The sequence below is a fragment of the Gasterosteus aculeatus genome, chromosome 20, assembly GCF_964276395.1.
Source record: "Gasterosteus aculeatus chromosome 20, fGasAcu3.hap1.1, whole genome shotgun sequence".
NCBI classification, from domain to species: Eukaryota; Metazoa; Chordata; class Actinopteri; order Perciformes; family Gasterosteidae; genus Gasterosteus; species Gasterosteus aculeatus.
Genome location: NC_135707.1, coordinates 1749641 through 1768605, shown reverse-complemented (window position 1 = coordinate 1768605; position 18965 = coordinate 1749641). Strand labels below are relative to the sequence as shown.

General features: G+C 52.1%; 1 protein-coding gene across 1 annotated transcript; it reads right to left on the bottom strand.

Moving 5' to 3' along the window:
• Positions 1 to 310: 310 nt before the first annotated feature.
• Positions 311 to 18726, bottom strand: tmem145 (transmembrane protein 145). Its single transcript, XM_040165339.2, has 15 exons — positions 18432 to 18726; positions 12948 to 13022; positions 12584 to 12661; positions 10487 to 10573; positions 10165 to 10266; positions 7287 to 7371; positions 6903 to 6974; positions 5419 to 5487; positions 4847 to 4927; positions 4509 to 4587; positions 3698 to 3791; positions 2763 to 2935; positions 2321 to 2441; positions 1983 to 2171; positions 311 to 1875 (listed from the first exon to the last, which is right to left on the bottom strand). The coding sequence occupies exons 1-15, from the start codon at positions 18540 to 18542 to the stop codon at positions 1645 to 1647; spliced, it is 1647 nt and encodes a 548-aa protein (XP_040021273.2). The 5' UTR covers positions 18543 to 18726; the 3' UTR covers positions 311 to 1644.
• Between the last annotated feature and the right edge of the window lie 239 nt (positions 18727 to 18965).

The following is an 18965-nucleotide window of genomic DNA, read 5'->3' as shown; positions in this document are numbered from 1 at the left end:
CGGATTAAAATGGCAGATGATGCATCCTTAATTTAGGCTTTAAGCTCCAAAACCACTGGGTCCTATATTGCATCTTTACTGCAACCGCAGTATCTCGGAGAACCAACTGCTCTTCATCTCCCACTTCACTCACTCAAGAGCTTCCGTTTGAATTTGGTAGTCTGGGGAAACACGTCATTGTTAGCTGCTCATCAGGTCATTTAGAAATGTTCCCCATTGCCGGAGAACAAGTGGAGCCAGCCGGTGATGTGAATCATCCAACTGGAGCTTCTCGTGAGAACAATCACTCAAACGTTACGCAGCGAGACGAGCCCTCTAATAAAAACAGTTTTATTATTTTGGCAAAAAAGGTGCAGATGTATACACAGCGTATTTAGAATGTTCATTTGACACCATTAAGATGCATTTCAACGGTGATGGGCTCTCCTAGAAGCTGTGCTGTTTCAGTGTCATGCGCACACACACGATAATCTCCTCTCGCCACGTCCGTCCCTCCGGGTCCATAATTGTACGTCAATATACACGAGATTAAAGCAGACATCTCAAAACACGAACGGGACACAATCACAAACAACGACTGGTGCTCACGAGCCGCAGCGCTCCATCACAGCCGAGCGCCACCGTCCGTGGGCGAGGAGCCGCGGGGACGGTTGGCGGCCGTTTTTTTGGCGCTGGAGGTCAAACGGAGCGTTCGCGTCGTTCAGACCGCGTGTGAATACAGTCCTACAGGATGACATCACCAATAAACAGGAACATTAAAGTGCTCCATGCAGGACGGACTAAATGTACAGTTGCAGATTCCACGGTTCTTCTACAAGACGGTTTTTTTTTAATGTATTAGCTGCTAAAAAAAAACCTATTTGTTCACACGGTTTAAACGTCAAAGTGAGATAAAGCCAACGGATGTTTCAGGTACCAGACGGGGGGGGAGTGGAGTTAAGAAAGCCCCCTACTCTTATAGGAAAACGTAACAAAAGTTGTACTTTCTGTCTCCGTTGTTGTGCTGTATTGCGTTCGTACATTCACATTAAAGACATTCAGCTCACACCGACGGGAATACTCGACAATTAGCTGGATTCATCCAGTCGAAAGAATACAAAAGCCGACTGTGCATTTAGAAAAGTGTAGAATAGAATACGCTGATATCGCATGGTCACGTGGAGGTACATGTTTCAGCTTTTTGACAAGAAATACAACACAAACATGCGTGTTTCAGAAGTGCCCACAGTACAGAGGAGCCAGCTGCAACCAAATGGACCCGACAGACTCCGGGTAATATCTTTACTTTATCAAAATGAGACCCAACATGGAAAAAAAGATGTCGTTTTTCTGAAGTTTAACGCGACTTGAATCTAACGGCCTCAGATTCTCTTTAAAACAAATGTCCTTTTCGTGAAATGAAACTATATTTAGTTCTGTGCGGTTCAGCTATTTACAAACTCCCGCGGACCCTCGGCGCCTCGTGAATATTTGACGAGTATTTCAAGAATTTTGTTCCGTTTCCGCAGCGACCGTCCTGCCGCCGCGGCGCCGTCCTCCTGGTCAACATCAAACATTTATTGCTTCTTTGCCGTGTGAGCGGCTCTGCTCTCCGAGCCGATCCACCGGCGCCGACATTTCCTCCAGTTGGGTCGTCGCTCCGCCTCACGCCTTCGTTCCGATGCCCCCTCCTCCGCCCTGCATGCTGAAGTACTCTGTGAAGGAGGGCAGCTGGGGCGGCGGGGGGGGCGAGCGCGTGGCCGGGCGCGGGGGGATCGGCGGTGGCGGCGAAATGGCCGTCAGGTCGGCAGCAGTGGTGATGATCTTCTGCTCGCTGTTCCTCGCCACCTCGGGGGCTTTGCGGGCCACCGTCTCCTCCACCGTCTTCACCGGGTCCTGGAGGCAACAAGGGGGAAATGAGGGGGGGGTCAATATCTCCAGCTACGACCCGAGGGGTCAAACCGCACGCTGTGACCCCCGCAGACGCGAGGAGCTCCACTCACCGGGTGGATGGAGAAGAGCTCCGTGAAGTTGGGTTGAGAGTCTCCCAGGAAGGAGCCGTTCCCGTAGGCGTGGTGGGGGAAGCTCTCGCCCCCCTCGCCCGCTTTGGGGCTGGACAGCAGGATCCCGATCTGTGACGTGCGGACGTGGTACGGGAAGTTCTTATTGGCTGCCGAGGGCCGTGTGATGACCTGAGGGACACGAGGACGAAGGCATTCGGTGATGTGGGGATTACGCACGGTAACGTACTTCCAGTGGGGGGACGGTGAATAATGTATGACTGTAGAACCCCTCACTGTGTGTGTGTGTGTGTGTGTGTGTGTGTGTGTGCGTCACGTACGAGGAACACCATGTGAGCGTAGAAGTGGATGCCGAGCTGAATCCCGTTTACGATCTTCTCCCGCGCCCAACGAGGAATCCCGAAGTTGGCGATCAAAGCCATAACGGGGACGGCGAAAAACCTGAGGAGGGCGAGGGAGCGATGTGACGACGAGGGGAAAGGGGAGACAACGAGATACAGACACAGCATTCCTCTCTGTGGCGCACGCCCCACGATGGCGTTGAACGATCTGCCACACACGCCGTCTGTCATGGAACCTTCTGACAGGAAGGGAGGGAAGCTTCATCGCCTCGGGCGCCCGATGTCGGGAGGACGCTGGTGTGAAATGAACCGCTTCTCATTCGGCTCATTTTCACACGGCGGCATCAATTATTCAAGCCGAAGAGGCCTCAAACAGAGGGAGGGGGGGGAGGGTGGGGGTGGGGGTGGGGGGGGGTCTCACCACAGCGTGTAGGTGGTGAAGAAGGGGACGTAGAAGGGCTGCTTCTCCGGGTAGTGCTTCAGAGAGACCAGCACGGCGTAGCTGAACCACACGTAGGCCAGCAGCTGCAGGCCCATCAGCCCGTAGCCGGCGGGGCTGTCGTAGGCGTACAGCACGTCGCCCGGGTCGAAGAACTGCACGCGCACACACACACACGCACACACACACACGTGCACACACGCACGCACACATTGAACAAGTGGAAACCTGCAGTGAGAATGAAGTATTTTCTGCCGCTCGGTGGCCTAATTACAGCTGCTGCACTGCGATGAGCGAGCCGGAGCTCCGTGTGAGGGTTTAACATCCACACTGGGTCCTCAGGTGTGTGTGTGTGTGTGTGTGTGTGTGTGCGTGTGCGCGCGCCTCTAGAGTCCGGTGACTGGGCGGCGGTGGCCGTACAGGGTTACCTCCTCTACATAATGCATCGCGTGACGGCTCCGGCAGCTCTTTGTGTCCGTCCCCATTGTAACCTCGTTTGGTGTATTTTCATCCGGAGCTCCCGTGAGGGGGGAGGGAGGGGGGGGTGGGGGGGGCAGATGAATGACACTGCTTCAGGTGCCCATATGGGGAGAGAAGTCTGTGGGCTTCGGCGTTAAATATAGCATCTTACTACTGGGTCATTAGCAGGTACCTGAACGCACCATTAGCCCCCCCCCCCCCCCCCCTCCCCCTCCCCCTCCCCCACCAGGGGGTCTCAGTCCATAAGCTCATTCACATTATCAGCATGTTGATTAGTGAGTTACTGAAAGTAGAAAAGTATCTCATCAAGGGACTTGTTTTATTATTGTTTTATAATTAGCAGCTGATTGACGTAATTAAGTGACTTGACGCCAGTGCTGCATTGTGGGTAAAGTACCGTGTGTGTGTGTGTGTGTGTGTGTGTGTGTGTGTGTTACCTCTGCCTCGTAGATGAAGAGGATGACGTAGGTGATTGTGTAGACGGTCATGTAGATGCTCAACTTAACCGACCCACTGTGACTGATCCTTGCCCTGAGACACACACACACGCACACACACACACACACACACACACACACACACACACACACACACACAGGGTCAGAGGTCGTACACAAGCAGAACATAAAACACAAATACAAACACATTGAAAGCCACACGGGCGGCGGAGTGACTCACACTAGAATCACACATTGATGCTCTACACGAAGCAAAGACACCTTAATGTAACACTAGAAAATGACACGTGTGTGTGTGTGTGTGTGTGTGTGTGTGTGTGTGTGTGTGTGTGTGTGTGTGTGTGTGTGTGTGTGTGTGTGCGCGCTCAGCTCTGAACTATAAATATTAAACGTCTGTAGAGTCACAAGTGAAGGCTTTCTTGTTTGCAGTTAACAAATAGAGCGTCATCGTCCGTCTGTGAAGACCGGGCTGCTCTCCAGGCTGAGACCAGTGGGTCAGAAGAAGACCTCCAAACCTTGTGGACTGACATCAAGTCCAACGTCTCGAGGAGAAGCGGACATTTGGAATGGAAAACTGGAGATGGCTCATGAATCATTTTGTCACAGCCGGCGGACCGAGAGACCGTTTCAAGGCCACCTGACATCGGCATGACTGACTGGGGGGGACACGCCGGGGGGGACAGCGTGGGGGGGACGCAAGCAGCACAACAACATGAAGGCTTAAAGAAAACACACACACACACACACGCACAAAAGACACATGAGCTGGTGAAAACGGGCAGATCCCCACCTGGTGACAGTGAAACCTTTTCCCAACAATATGAGCATCAGGAGGAAGACCAAGAAACTGACCGAGAACAGCAGTTTCCCTGGAGACGGACAGAGAGGACAGGTGAGAAAGGAAGTGAGACAAAAGGGGAGGAATTAGGGGAAAGATTAGAGTCAGGTCGTCACACACACACACACACACACATACATAACTACCATAATATGTCAGACATACAAGGAATTCGACTGGGCGGTTGGAGCGTAACAGTAAGACAACATAGTCCACTTCTTCACACGTCCATCACTCATTCTTCCTGCAGCGTCCTTCAGTCGCTCAGTCAGTTTCTGCGAAATACTCACCGAGTATTTTCAGGCTGCCGTTGCCGACTCCGTCTCTGGCGTAGAGGCCCCAGTAGACGCAGTGGAACAACAGGCTGAGCACTGCAGGAAGAAGACATGAGAGCAGAGTGAAGGAGGGAGAAGATGTGAGGAAACAAGACGGAAGGGAGAGAGAGGCGATGGGGAGACGGTAATGAGGGAAGAAGGGAGAGATAAGAGGAGAGAGACGAGACAGAGAGGAAGCGGAATTAATAAAAAGGAGACGAAAAGGAGCAAAAGGCTTGAGGGAAGTGGGAGGGAGGGAGGGAGGACAAAGGTGGCAGGACAAGCGAGAAAGGAAGGATGAGACAGGAGGACAGGTAGACGCTGCACTGAAGACTGCAGGAAAGGATCCTGTTCACGGGATAATAAGGTCCAGGATGTCTCCGCTCTAAGATGCTGCAGCACAAGCTCATTGTCTTCTTCGCTGTGTGTGTGTCTGTCTGTGTGTGTGTGTCTGTGTGTGTGTGTCTGTCTGTGTGTGTGTCTGTCTGTGTGTGTGTGTGTGTCTGTGTGTGTGTGTTAGGGTGTGTGCGCAGGACTGAAGGGCTCACCCTCCACACCGGCCGCCGTCATGAACATTTTGTAGGTTGTGTGAAGAAGCTGCCGTCCCTTCAGATTGTCTGCAGGGGAGGGAAAAGACAAGGATGAAATGAAGTGTGTGTGTGTGTGTGTGTGTGTGTGTGTGTGTGTTGGCGAGGAGAGAGATAAAAAGGAGAGACAGAGCAGCACAGATAGAGAGACAGAGGAGGGACAACGCCTCGGCCAAGCATTCAAGTTGCGTTTTATGTCTACGTCCGTCCCAAATGTCCTCACTTCATCACTTCATCACTTCATCACTCCATCGCTTCATTACTTCATCACTCCATCGCTTCATTACTTCATCGCTTCATCGCTTCATTGCTTCATCGCTTCATCGCTTCATCGCTTCATCACTTCATCGCTTCATCGCTTCATCGTTTCATCACTTTATCGCTTCATCACTTCATTGCTTCATCACTTCATCGCTTCATCGCTTCATCGCTCCATCGCTTCATCGTTTCATCACTTCATCGTTTCATCGTTTCATCGCTTCATCACTTCATCACTTCATCGCTTCATCACTTCATTGCTTCATCGCTTCATCACTTCATCGCGTCATCGCTTCATCGCTTCATCACTCCATCGCTTCATCGTTTCATCACTTCATCGTTTCATCACTCCATCGTTTCATCACTTCATCACTTCATTGCTTCATCACTTCATCACTTCATCGCTTCATCACTCCATCGTTTCATCGCTTCATCGTTTCATCACTTCATCACTTCATTGCTTCATCACTCCATCGCTTCATCACTCCATCGCTTCATCGTTTCATCGCTTCATCGTTTCCTCACTTCATCACTCCATCACTTCATTGCTTCATCACTTCATCACTTCATCGCTTCATCACTCCATCGCTTCATCGCTTCATCGCTTCATTGCTTCATCACTTCATCACTTCACACATGAGTGAGGAGGTCACAGTGACCTTTCGCCATGAAGGTCAAATCACTTCTGTCACCTTCCACATCTCATCACCCGTCTTTCATAATCCACGTGTTCTACTGTGAATATTAATATAATAAAGGCCTCTGGCTTTATGAACGCAGATGAATGAATGAACAACCAGCAGTTGAGCGATATCGTGCTTCTCGTACATCATAAGTGAGTCAACTCAAGGACACTCGGCCCGGAGGGAGGAGGCCTGGAGGACTGAGGAGTAACTCCTTCCTTCGGCTCAATGGAGCTGCGACCTCCACGTGACGAACGTGTTACTAACATTAAGGCTTCTCCATCCAACCGTTCACCTTCACACCCCCTTCTGCTCCCGATAATGTTCTTGCTTTGTTCTCGCAAACGTTCTGCTCCGAGGAAAAAGAGCTCCGGCTTTATTTATCAAGAGGAAACACGAGAACTTACTTCTGTCGCATCAAGAAAGCTGCTGCGTTTTATAATGGATCCGAAGAAAAGGGCTCGGAGAGGAGAAACACAGCTAAGTGCAGGAGGCATCACTTACAGGCAAAGTAGCAGGAGAGGAGGAACACCAGGGAGAAGATGACCAGGAAGGTGATGTCCGTCTCCAAGATCCCTGTGACGAGAGGACGGAGGAAAGGAAGAGAATCATTTATGAGAAAAGGGGCAAAAAAGGAGGTTTGACCAAACATAAGTGGTGGAATGAGGAGCAGAAAGTAAAGCGGTCAATGACGTTCAGAGGATATCCATCTATTTATATACAGAGCGAGCTGGAGGAGGAGAATGAGAACATCGCAGACGGAGGAACAATTCATTGGGAAGCTACTTCCTCTCAGTCGATCCATCATCATCTCTTCGTTACTGTCATTTGGTGGCTTCTCTAAGTGGCGTTGGCTTGTGCCACCAGCGACTCCTCCTCCGCGCTCACCGAACTCATCCGCAGAGAAATGCTGCGTCCAGAACGACTGCCCGTTGGTCAGCTTCATCTCGTACTCCAGCTGCAAGCCTTCGCCCTGCCAGAGGACACAGACGGGGGGGACAGACGGGGGGAGAGAGAGAGACAGACAGGACGCTGGTGAAATTAAAAATTGATGCAGGCTTTGCGAAGCCGTACAAAATATACATTAAATCTTAAAGCTGCACTGGATGTGGAAGTAAGAGGAACGCGCTCTATTATTTATCAATCCTCGAAAATCAAATGTTTAATAAACCTCCGAACGAGGACAGAGAATCTCTTTAAGGAGGAAGCGTTCCTCCCAATGGGGGGAGGGAGGGGGTCCCGAGTGAGGAAGGAGTCCAGTGTAGGAATGAAAAAAGGAATCTAGGCTGCTACTGTGCTGCCGGTGAGAAGATGACCCCGATTCTTCAATGCACGAGTCGTTCTTTCAGGAGAATTAAACGTGTTAACTTATACAGAAGTGATGCTGAGGAGGAAATAAACATTTGGCAGTCACACAAATAATAAGTGTCAAACTGGAGGTGACTTTGGAAGGAGAGGGGGGAGAAGATGGATTGACAATCAGAGCACAGAGAGCTCATTTCACGCACACAAGTGCAAAGCCGGCGGAGCTGCCGGATCGCCGCAGTGGAGCGAAGGGAGAGAAAAGGACTTTGAATTTATCTGGCGACCTGCGACTGCATCGAGGGCGAGAAGCAGCGGCACAAAATCAATCCGGACGCAAAGAGCAAGGAGGGCGAGATGAAGAGAGCGGTAGATGTCGGGAGCGAGAGCGAAGGAAAAGGAGCCGGGCAGAAGGGAGCGAGGAAGGAGGGGACGAGGAGACTCCTCCCCCTCCCCCTCCCCCTCCTCCTCCTCGGCAGGTATTAAACCACACGGGGAGATTTGGGTTTTTTGCTGGTTGGTTTTTCCGGTGGGAAAAGCTTCCACACTGAAGGGACACCCAGGCAGTGCGTCTCAAGCTGAGTGGGAGTAGGAGGACAAGTCATGCAGGGCCACATGTCCTCTGGTGAGACGGGGGAATCGTTATCAAATGGAATCACGGGGGCGAAATAATCGATTGGTCCAGAAATGAACCCCCGGATTAGTAATAAGTGAAACGTTTTGGATGCAGCTCTGGACAAAGTGTATTCGGAGGACGTGCAGAAAATACAGAAGAAGATCGCAGGCTTCACCGTTAAACAGCGCGAGCGACACAATCGACGCGTCGCCGCTTTGTTTCTTCCTACAAAAGTGAGAATATCTCACTTAATAAAGACTCGAGTCAGTCAGAGGCTCATGTTTGTTGAAATGTCTCCCCGAGCGCGGCGATAAGGACCCGTCGTCTGTCTTCAGGGGGGGGGGGGGGGACAGTTTACTGGGGCCATAAAGACGAGTCCAGTTTCACCACTTTCACTCAGCATAATGAGAGCTGATTACAACCGTTCGAAGGCTCCGTCTCTCCGCTGTGAAAGAACGATAATAAACTACTCCATCTATTGACTTCCATTATTGTCACTCATCCAAAGGGTTTAATGGCAAAGACAAAGACATGAATGTTCTACTGCGGAGAGACGAGTTTGGGCTTTGTGAGAAATACTTTTCATGCAAAAACATCCGCTGCTGTAAAACAAGACATATAAATGTGAACTTTTATCTGGTCCTGCTCTGTCATTTGGCACGAGGCAGATTTAATTTCTGATTTCTGTCTTTTCTCTTCTGTATTTCGTTTGAAGGGGCTGATGTGCATCCACTTGAGATGGAGAATACAGGAAATGAGAGCACAAGAACAGAGAAGGAGCAGAGAAGTGAGGAGCCTGATGGAGGGAAAACACAATTAGAGGCCGGCCAGCCGGGTGTGGGGGGGGGTGACATGGCGGGCAGCGCGTCACAGCTCGCTGGCGGCGCCGGTGAGAAAGACGGAGAGGTGTGAAAAGCAGGCGGGAAGCGAGGCGGCGTAAATTGTCCCCGCGAGCGGAGACGAGCTCCCCCCGGTCCAACCGCATTAGGCGGCGCGTCGATCAGCCGCACTCGGCGGAAAGCATCTGTTGTGATCACATCCCTCCTCCGCAGATCCACTACGCAAAAAGGCCCCACGCAGCGGCAGCGCGATGCCCGAGGAGGACAGACCAACAAGGACACACACACACACACACACACACAGAAACCACCTGGGACGCAGTGAGTTCTGCGGCGAGTCCCCAGACTCACATCAACAACAGCGCTGATCGTGCTCCCAGCGCAGCATCAGCACCACACAGAGCCCCATTACAGAGTGACACAATGGTTAAGAGGCGCTGAAGCAGGCAGATGGAAGCGGTGGACAAGCGGGGATCTTTAGCACGGTTCCCTCAGCTTCGTTACATCTGGGAATCTGGGTTTATAATCCTAAATATCTATTCATTGCATTTCTTTTGTAAACGTATGGATCCATCCGTCTCATTTTGAAAGGCGACTGTAAACCAAAGGGTTAAATTTCCTTGTTTGCTTAAACATGCTGCAGAGCGCTGAAATGAGGAAGCACGTACTGGAACAGAAATTATGCTAAATCACAGCTAAAAAGCAAGAGACGGAAAGACCCGGGGTTTCACGTATTGTAGTATTCCTCCGGGAGGTTACCGAGTGTTCACATTCTCCAAAAGCTGTTTTGCTTCGCTGCAAATCTTCAAACTTTGATTTAAAATGTTGAAGCTTTTTATTTATCGAACACATTAAACGTAACGGTGTTATTGTCATTAACAGTCCGATCATTGGCGGGTAAATGATGCTGACGTGACGACAAAAATCTGTCCCCGTGACCAAGGTGGTCCGTCGCCGTGGCAACCGACCCCCCCCCCCGCGTGGAGACGGGCCGGAGGTCACTGCTCACCCCACACTTGCTGAGTGCGATGTACCACCATCTCTCCCTCCTCGAGCGGAAACTGCGGCCGCCCACGCAGCTCAGAACCTCCTCGTCCCCGTCGTCCTCCACCTGGGAGACGCGGACAGGAAGACGCATTCACTTATCACAAAGAAATGTTACACCCAATAGAATCACACGTCCTGACGTGATACACAAACATGTTGCGTTGCTTATAGAGAAACAAACAGAAGGTGTAAGAGGAGAGGAGAAACCCGCTGGACCGGTTCTGGTGGTATAAATGTGTGAATCAGTAAAATGTCACAAAAACACATCATGTGTGTGTTCTTACCACACAGCCTGACCAGGTGTAGCGCGTCGTGAGGTTGATGACCTGTCGGTTTTCGGGCCTCAGCACCGCTTCCTTCTGGTAGCAGTTCTGACGGGAGACACAGAATTGAAATATATGAACAACGAATATTCTAAAATGTCCTGAACGTTCTCGTTCTTCTGTCGCCGGATACTTTGGGCTGAATATTACTGCAGTGCAGCGTGGAGGTATCTACCTGCAGCGTGGAGGTGTCTACCTGCAGCGTGGAGGTGTCTACCTGCAGCGTGGAGGTATCTACCTGCAGCGTGGAGGTGTCTACCTGCAGCGTGGAGGTGTCTACCTGCAGCGTGGAGGTGTCTACCTGCAGCGTGGAGGTGTCTACCTGCAGCGTGGAGGTGTCTACCTGCAGCGTGGAGGTATCTACCTGCAGCGTGGAGGTGTCTACCTGCAGCGTGGAGGTGTCTACCTGCAGCGTGGAGGTCTCTACCTGCAGCGTGGAGGTATCTACCTGCAGCGTGGAGGTATCTATCTGCAGCGTGGAGGTATCTACCTGCAGCGTGGAGGTGTCTATCTGCAGCGTGGAGGTATCTATCTGCAGCGTGGAGGTGTCTATCTGCAGCGTGGAGGTGTCTACCTGCAGCGTGGAGGTGTCTATCTGCAGCGTGGAGGTATCTATCTGCAGCTTGGAGGTGTCTATCTGCAGCGTGGAGGTGTCTACCTGCAGCGTGGAGGTATCTATCTCCAGCGTGGAGGTATCTATCTCCAGCGTGGAGGTATCTATCTGCAGCGTGGAGGTATCTACCTGCAGCGTGGAGGTGTCTATCTGCAGCGTGGAGGTATCTATCTGCAGCTTGGAGGTGTCTATCTGCAGCGTGGAGGTGTCTACCTGCAGCGTGGAGGTATCTATCTCCAGTGTGGAGGTATCTATCTCCAGCGTGGAGGTATCTATCTGCAGCGTGGAGGTATCTATCTGCAGCGTGGAGGTATCTATCTGCAGCGTGGAGGTATCTATCTGCAGCTTGAAGGTGTCTACCTGCAGCGTGGAGGTGTCTATCTGCAGCGTGGAGGTATCTATCTGCAGCGTGGAGGTGTCTACCTGCAGCGTGGAGGTGTCTATCTGCAGCGTGGAGGTGTCTATCTGCAGCGTGGAGGTGTCTATCTGCAGCGTGGAGGTATCTATCTGCAGCGTGGAGGTATCTATCTGCAGCGTGGAGGTGTCTACCTGCAGCGTGGAGGTATCTATCTGCAGCGTGGAGGTATCTATCTGCAGCGTGGAGGTGTCTACCTGCAGCGTGGAGGTATCTATCTGCAGCGTGGAGGTATCTATCTGCAGCGTGGAGGTGTCTACCTGCAGCGTGGAGGTATCTATCTGCAGCGTGGAGGTGTTTATCTGCAGCGTGCAGGTACTCAGTCAATGCTGGTGTTTGTTTCCATCAGTGGTGGAGATTATTCCACACAGTCCACAAACTGCCTGATACGACTAATGGGAGTCTTACTTTAAGCTCACAATAAGCTGTTAAATGCTGAGTAACGGTGGGAAGGTTACACGCAGCTCTAAAATGGGATCCCGCAGGCAACAATATACGGTTCCATCATACATTATTCATTGGGTGTAAAAGCCATTTCATGTCAAGTTTATAGGCCGTATTCTGTTATGTCTCATGGTACCAGCAGGCCGACACACAGGTGAATGCCTTCCTCACACCTTCATCACATGAAGCCAAACACCTCAGGGAGCCGGATGGATTCATTGCATGAACGCCGTTTGGGCCTCACGTGGACAGAGAACCACAATAAAGTGCAAAGTGGCTTAAACTAAAACAAACAGCGTTCGTTTTCTGTGAAGCAGCTTCAGCTCATCGATACGGATCGTTGGATGATCACTGCGTGTGTGTGTGTGTGTGTGTGTGTGTGTGTGTGTGTGTGTGTGTGTGTGTGTCATCAATAACGAATCACTGGCTGTGAGTGAAGAGACCTTCACCAACTGAGAAAGACGCAGTTGTTTTATTCTGAGCGTGTTCGTCGTTCAATGCTGGATCGGAGTCACAGAATGAGTGGATGGAGGTGGACTTAATGCACCTGATGGAGGACACGACGCAGAGGGTGTCGGCGTCTCACCTTCTCGTGCCTCTTGTACACCGCCGGCCACTGGGAGCTGTCGTCAAAGTACAGCAGTATGTTCTGACAGCAGTGAGACTGAGGGGCGGAGGAGAGAGAGAGAGAACACGGATCAGAGAGGTTCACGCCACAAGAACCGCGTCCCCGCCCTGCAGCCGAGCAACGCCGCGAGAGGAGCGCAGGAACCGAGCAGAGGAGGAGGGAGCGCCACGCACGGTGAGAGGAGAGGGAGAGACGTGGAGAAGGAAAGGATGGAGAACGGAGGAAAGTCAAACTCTTGGGAAGGATGAACGTAACGTGAATGAACCAGCAAGAACACACACACACACACACAGACACACACACCTGCAGCAGGTCGTCCTACCTTTGGGTAGCGGAACCGGAAGTCCAGACGTCCAAAATCCGTGAGATAGCAGAAGCGGGTGAGGAACAGCCAGTCCTGGAGTTGAGAGGAAGGGAGAAAACGCGTCAGACTGAGCCGCCTCCATCGGTCACGTTTCCATGGCAACAGCGCGCTGCACCTGCCTCATTCATAACGCGCGGCGGCCGAGAAGCTGAGGGCTCGTTTGATGAAACTGTGGCCCCTGAACAGAGGCACCAAACCAAGGCCCCCTCAAGTGACATCACCCGAGGCGACTTCTTTTTGCACATCGGCCGCTCCCTTCAGTCAGCCAACCCGTTTACCCAGAATTCACGGCGAGGCGCAGAGGAGGAGGAGTCGGCGCTGGAGTGCGTCTCTTTGGAGGCGGTGGGAAGTCAACACACCGGCCGTGGGAGGAAACGTCCGGACCAAAGGTCACGACAATGCGTGACATCAGTGCGTCAGTGTTTTACAGACATACTGGGACTTTTGTAACAACCAAGAGAGAGATGTGACCGTATTGTTACATCCGATGGCTTCAGGGGTTCATCAGGGTCAGTGCTTGTTCTGTCTGGAGATCTATTGATTATCTGCATATGATGAAACATTTCATTCACAGCTGTGACCAGCAAAACAAAACGGCATCGTATAAAAAATCAATAGACACAGAAACTGTTAAATTGACACAAGTTGAAGTTCAGGTTAATTGTTCCGTTCTTTCCTAACATCTACGGCGCTCTCTCACACACACGACACCCAGTCGGCCTCCTTCAGGGACCCGCCTCCTTATTGCAACGGGCTCTGCGATTGGTCGCTATGAGCTCCTGATCTCCAACCAGCATAATGCTGTGATCACCTCCGCCTGCTCCCCCCCCCCCACGTAAACGAGCTCCGTAATCTCTGCGCTCGGAGACAACGTGCACGGCCCTGGGCTCAGAAGCAACGTGCACGGCCCTTCGCTCGGAGACAACGTGCACGGCCCTTCGCTCGGAGACAACGTGCACGGCCCTGGGCTCAGAAGCAACGTGCACGGCCCTTCGCTCGGAGACAACGTGCACGGCCCTTCGCTCGGAGACAATGTGCACGGCCCTGGGCTCTCCGTGCACCACTCCGCGTTTCACTCTTAGAATTCATGGCGAGCTCTAAAAGTCGCTGAAGCTCGAGGCTCGCGCGCACACCTCCCCGCGTTGTCCCGGGCGACGCTTAAGGCCGTGACCATGACAACTGGGGGGGGGGGGCGGCAGAGGGGAGCGCTGGAGAGAGGAGGGAACGGTGGTCTGGTTGTGGTCGGGAGGCGGGGGGATCATTTAACTCACCACACGCTATGAAAGACCCCCTTGTTGGGACCACAGAACCACAGAATCCCCCACAAACATCCGTCACACACGCACACACACACACACACACATCTTCATTCACAGCTGCCATAGAAACACCAACAGGCCAAGCTGTTCATCTCACGCACACGCATGTAGTCTCTGTACATCATGCAAAGAGCTAACAGCTGATCCGACATTAGAAAGCAAATACAGTGACACTCAAACGTTACACCCTCGGCATTATGGGAAATAGACTGCAACACGCCACCTGACGGTCTGCAGGGATTTTCTCTCCTTCAGCCACGGGAGCACACGTGATGTATAAAACATAAGCGTGTGCAGTCATAATAACCGATTAGTCCACACAGAGAAAAAACGTCCTCTTTTCTTCGTTGGTCCCTTTTCTCGCACACATTAGTTTCACATTAAGATTTATTCACCACTGTGAGACATTAAGTAAATCATTTAAGCGATTAATAGAAAAAATAATCTGCAGATGAACCATTAATGAGAATAATCAGTTTTGGCAAAATAGACTTAAAATAGAGGCGTGTTCGGGTTAAATATAATTTAGCATTAAGTTGTTAAATTACTGTAGAAAAAAACATCCTCTTCGTTCATCCACCTTCTGTATTTGTTCTCTGCTGGTTCCTCACTTACCCACAATGCACCAAAAACTGTGTGTGTGAGCAGCCCCGAGCAGGAACGAGCAACACGCTACAGAAGAACCTCAAGCGCCCGCTGCCTCGAGGCCCCGAACCGAGGCCCCGAACAGAGGCCCCTAACAGAGGCCCCCGAACAGAGGCCCCTAACAGAGGCCCCCGAACAGAGGCCCCCGAACCGAGGCACCAAACCGAGGCCCCGAACAGAGGCCCCTAACAGAGGCCCCCGAACAGAGGCCCCCGAACCGAGGCCCCGAACAGAGGCCCCCGAACAGAGGCCCCTAACAGAGGCCCCTGAACAGAGGCACCAAACCGAGGTCCCCTAACAGAGGCCCCCAAACTGTGGCCCCTGAACAGAGGCCCCGAACAGAGGCCCCCGAACAGAGGCCCCTAACAGAGGCCCCGAACAGAGGCCCCCGAACAGAGGCCCCTAACAGAGGCCCCTGAACAGAGGCACCAAACCGAGGTCCCCTAACAGAGGCCCCCAAACTGTGGCCCCTGAACAGAGGCACCAAACAGAGGCCCCCTCAAGTGACATCACCCGAGGCGACTTCATTTTGCACATATAGAGGAGCAGCTTTGATGTGTAGAAAGCGTTGGAGCTCCGCCCCCCCCGAACGCCGACATCTCTGTCTGGTGTGGCTCAGTGTGTGTGTGTGTGTGTGTGTGTGTGTGTGTGTGTGTTACAGCGTCAGTGGAGAGCAGAAACCGGGCCCAGGAGAGCGGCCACAGCGGATGAGGTGTCTTCTTGTTTCCCCGCGGCCGCCGCATCGTGATGCAGAATCACTCAGCCACGTCTCCCCGTGTGTGTGTGTGTGTGTGTGTGTGTGTGTGTGTGTGTGTGTGTGTGTGTGTGTGTGTGTGTGTGTGTGTGTGCGTGTGCGCACCATTAATCAAGTGGCCTTGTTGCAGTATCCGGTCAGTCCCGCGTCTCGTCTCTCTCCTCCCTCGTTGTTTCTGTGCTTTCATCTCCAGCTTTCGGCCTTTTTTCCTTCTTTCCCTCCAGATCGCTGTTTGCTTTCTAAGCCTCATTAACGATTAATTATCAGTTAGTCGAGCCCCCCCCCCCCACCTCGGACTGATGGCTTCTCAATGATTCATTAGTCAGGGTTCCACGACGCTGCGACACATAAACACACACCGACACAAACACGCAGCGTCTCTCAGGGTTAAAGCGAGCATCTGCAGCCGGATAAACACGCACACGCACACGCCTGTATCCAATCACATGGTCTCATTAAAGAATGATACCCCAAAGGGGATTGAGTTGGAAATTCTACACATGCAGGATTCCCAACAAGTCAACCAGCAGGATTGTTGTGCGTTTGCAGAAATTCAAGGATGTAAAACAGGTATTTTATCTCCTCAGCATCCGTCACGTAGTTTTCCCTCAGAATGCGATGGTGGTTTTGATCAATGTGACCGGGAGACTTTTAGTTTAGGAAAATAACTTTCAAGGGCGTCTGTTCATTTTCATACATTCAAAGTTCAAAGACCTTTCTGGTTTAATCTGCATATTTTCATTAACTGTGGAAACCGAGAGCCGAAGACATTTGACCCTCTATCGTCTTATTTTTCAAAACTCAATTCACAGATTACCGAAACCCGCGGCAGATTTATTGAAAATGTCAGTTTTCAAAATCCAAACACATATTTATTTAGTTATTTACTCAGCAGGATGCTGAAAAGCAGGAGGGGCCACGTTGTACGACTTTAGCCAATGAAATAAAAGCAAATTCCCACACAATGACACTGAGAAATAGTAATTACATAAAATCCCCAAACCCTCCAGCGCCGTAGAAAGCTGACGTGTCCCAGAGGAAAGATGACGGTTTGTGTTCCTTTCCCAGATTGTCCCAACCTGCCGCCGGCCTAAAAACCACCGCCACATTTCATCAGCGGCTCCACAAAGCGAACAACAAACACCGACCGGCCCAAAATAAAAGCTGCTGACCAATCTGCTGCGATGGCGCGTCGGGGTCACCGGGCTCATTTCTCTCCAGCAGATTCCAACGGGCCATTTCTATGTGTGCCAGGTCACACGGGTAGAGAATCTACCTTCAGCTCCATTAGTGTGTGTGTGTGTGTGTGTGTGTGTGAGTCATTCTGAGAGGAAGAGGATTTCTTGGTTGGTCGGCGACCTTGAGCCAAGAGTATATGAGCCAGACTATAAAGACGTGCAGGTATTTCACTGTAAAAAGTGCACGTCTGCATTTTATTACTCTAAAATCGTTTCTTCATTTTGATTTTGCAAACAGTGGATTGAATTAATAATCACAGAATTACTTGTTAACTTTTTTTATTATTGATCTCAAATCTAATCCAAGAGATTTATTGATTTGATTGGGGGAAAACCAGACCTCACAGAGCAGTCGAAGTGCACGAGATACTTTCATGGAAAACCATTGATTTGTGCTTTACAGAACGAGGCGACTAAAACTAAACTCTTAGTTCCTGCAGAGGACTCGGGAAGCTGGAGACACACACACACACACACACACACACACACACACACACACACGGGGGAGTTGCCCAGTGCAACCTATTGCCCCCCCCCCCCTGCAGCTGCAGATTCGGCTTCGTTCAGCAGTGATGGATGGACGAGGGCCACTTGTTCCTCCTCTCGGCCCCCGTCGACCCAAACCGCACACTTCAGTCTCTCACTCAGGCTGCAGGTTCTTCTCTCTTCTTTTTACAATTTAATGTAGTCAAGTTCAGTCAGCAACCCCCCCCCCCCCCCCAGCATTCCGGCTGGTTGATCCGCGGTGTTCTTATTGGGGGGCAGCACGGCGATGCACACGGAAGTTGACATGCTGGCGCTCTGGCGTTTTCTGTTGCCAAGTCGCATCTTGGCAACACTCGAGAGTCTGTGGCCCCTGAGGCCCCTCCGGCGGGGGTCCGGGGGCTGCAGCACATCCCACCAAGAGCTAAACCCCTGTGGGGGTCGAGCGAACTCCACGGTGCACGTTAGAGATTCTACTATGACTCATCAAGCGTCTTCACGGTTTAAATCATTGGAAAATAATAGAGGAGACGTGGTGGTAGTTGTTAAGACCCCCCCTCCCCCTCCCCCTCCCCCCCTCCTCCCCCCCAGCCACCGCGCGCACAGCTCACACTCAGAGGTCAATAAATACGAACAGTGATAATAATGATGTTATGATGATGATGATAATGAACATCCATCGATGCGCGCAGCAGCCACGTGACGCACACCTGTAACGGAACCAACACGCACGGACCGGGGGCTCGGTTAGTAGCGGGGGGGGGGGGGGGGGCAAAGACTATCCAGGTGGGTCACATGTGGCGCGCGCGGCGTCAATGGCAGAACCGGCCTGAAGTGTCTCATGTTGCCGCGGTAACGGACACCGACAACTTAACGGACAATTGGTGAAACCGTCTCCGTCCGCCGGGGACGGGGACACCTGGCGAGCGGGGACGCGACGCGCCCCCCCCCCCCCCCCCCCCCGGCGGCAACTATTACACGTGAAGCGACGGGCGGCTCTCACCTCTTTGGTGTTCACGAGGCCCTTGACGTATTTCCCGAGGACGGGGTCCGCGAAGAAGACGCCGGACAGCACCGCCAGACACAGCAGCGTCTCCCCGACCCGCACCTCCATCTTTCCCTCCGCTCGTCTGCTCTGCGCGCTCCCCGCAAGCTGCCTCTGAGCGGGCGGGCGCGCGCGCGCGCACGGAGGAAAAGGCTCGGGCACGGCGCGAGAGGACCCGGGCGCGTTCACGGCGGTCGCTCCGACGCGCTTTGGGCCCCCTACAGCGGTTTGAAGCTGGATGTGCGCGCGCGCGCGCGTGCTTGCGCGTGGCTATGTCAGAGAAGGGGAACAGGGTGCGCGCGCCCGTTCCGCTCGTGCTTTGAGAATGCGACACGTCCGCACATTATAAACACGGAGGCTGATTAGAATCAGGTCTCCATCATGTGTTCATCATGTGTCCGTCATGTGTTCATCAGGTCACACGTGTGTAATGAAGCAGCACAGATCCTGTGAGAACTGAAAAGATAATTTTTATTTGGGATTTGCACCGTA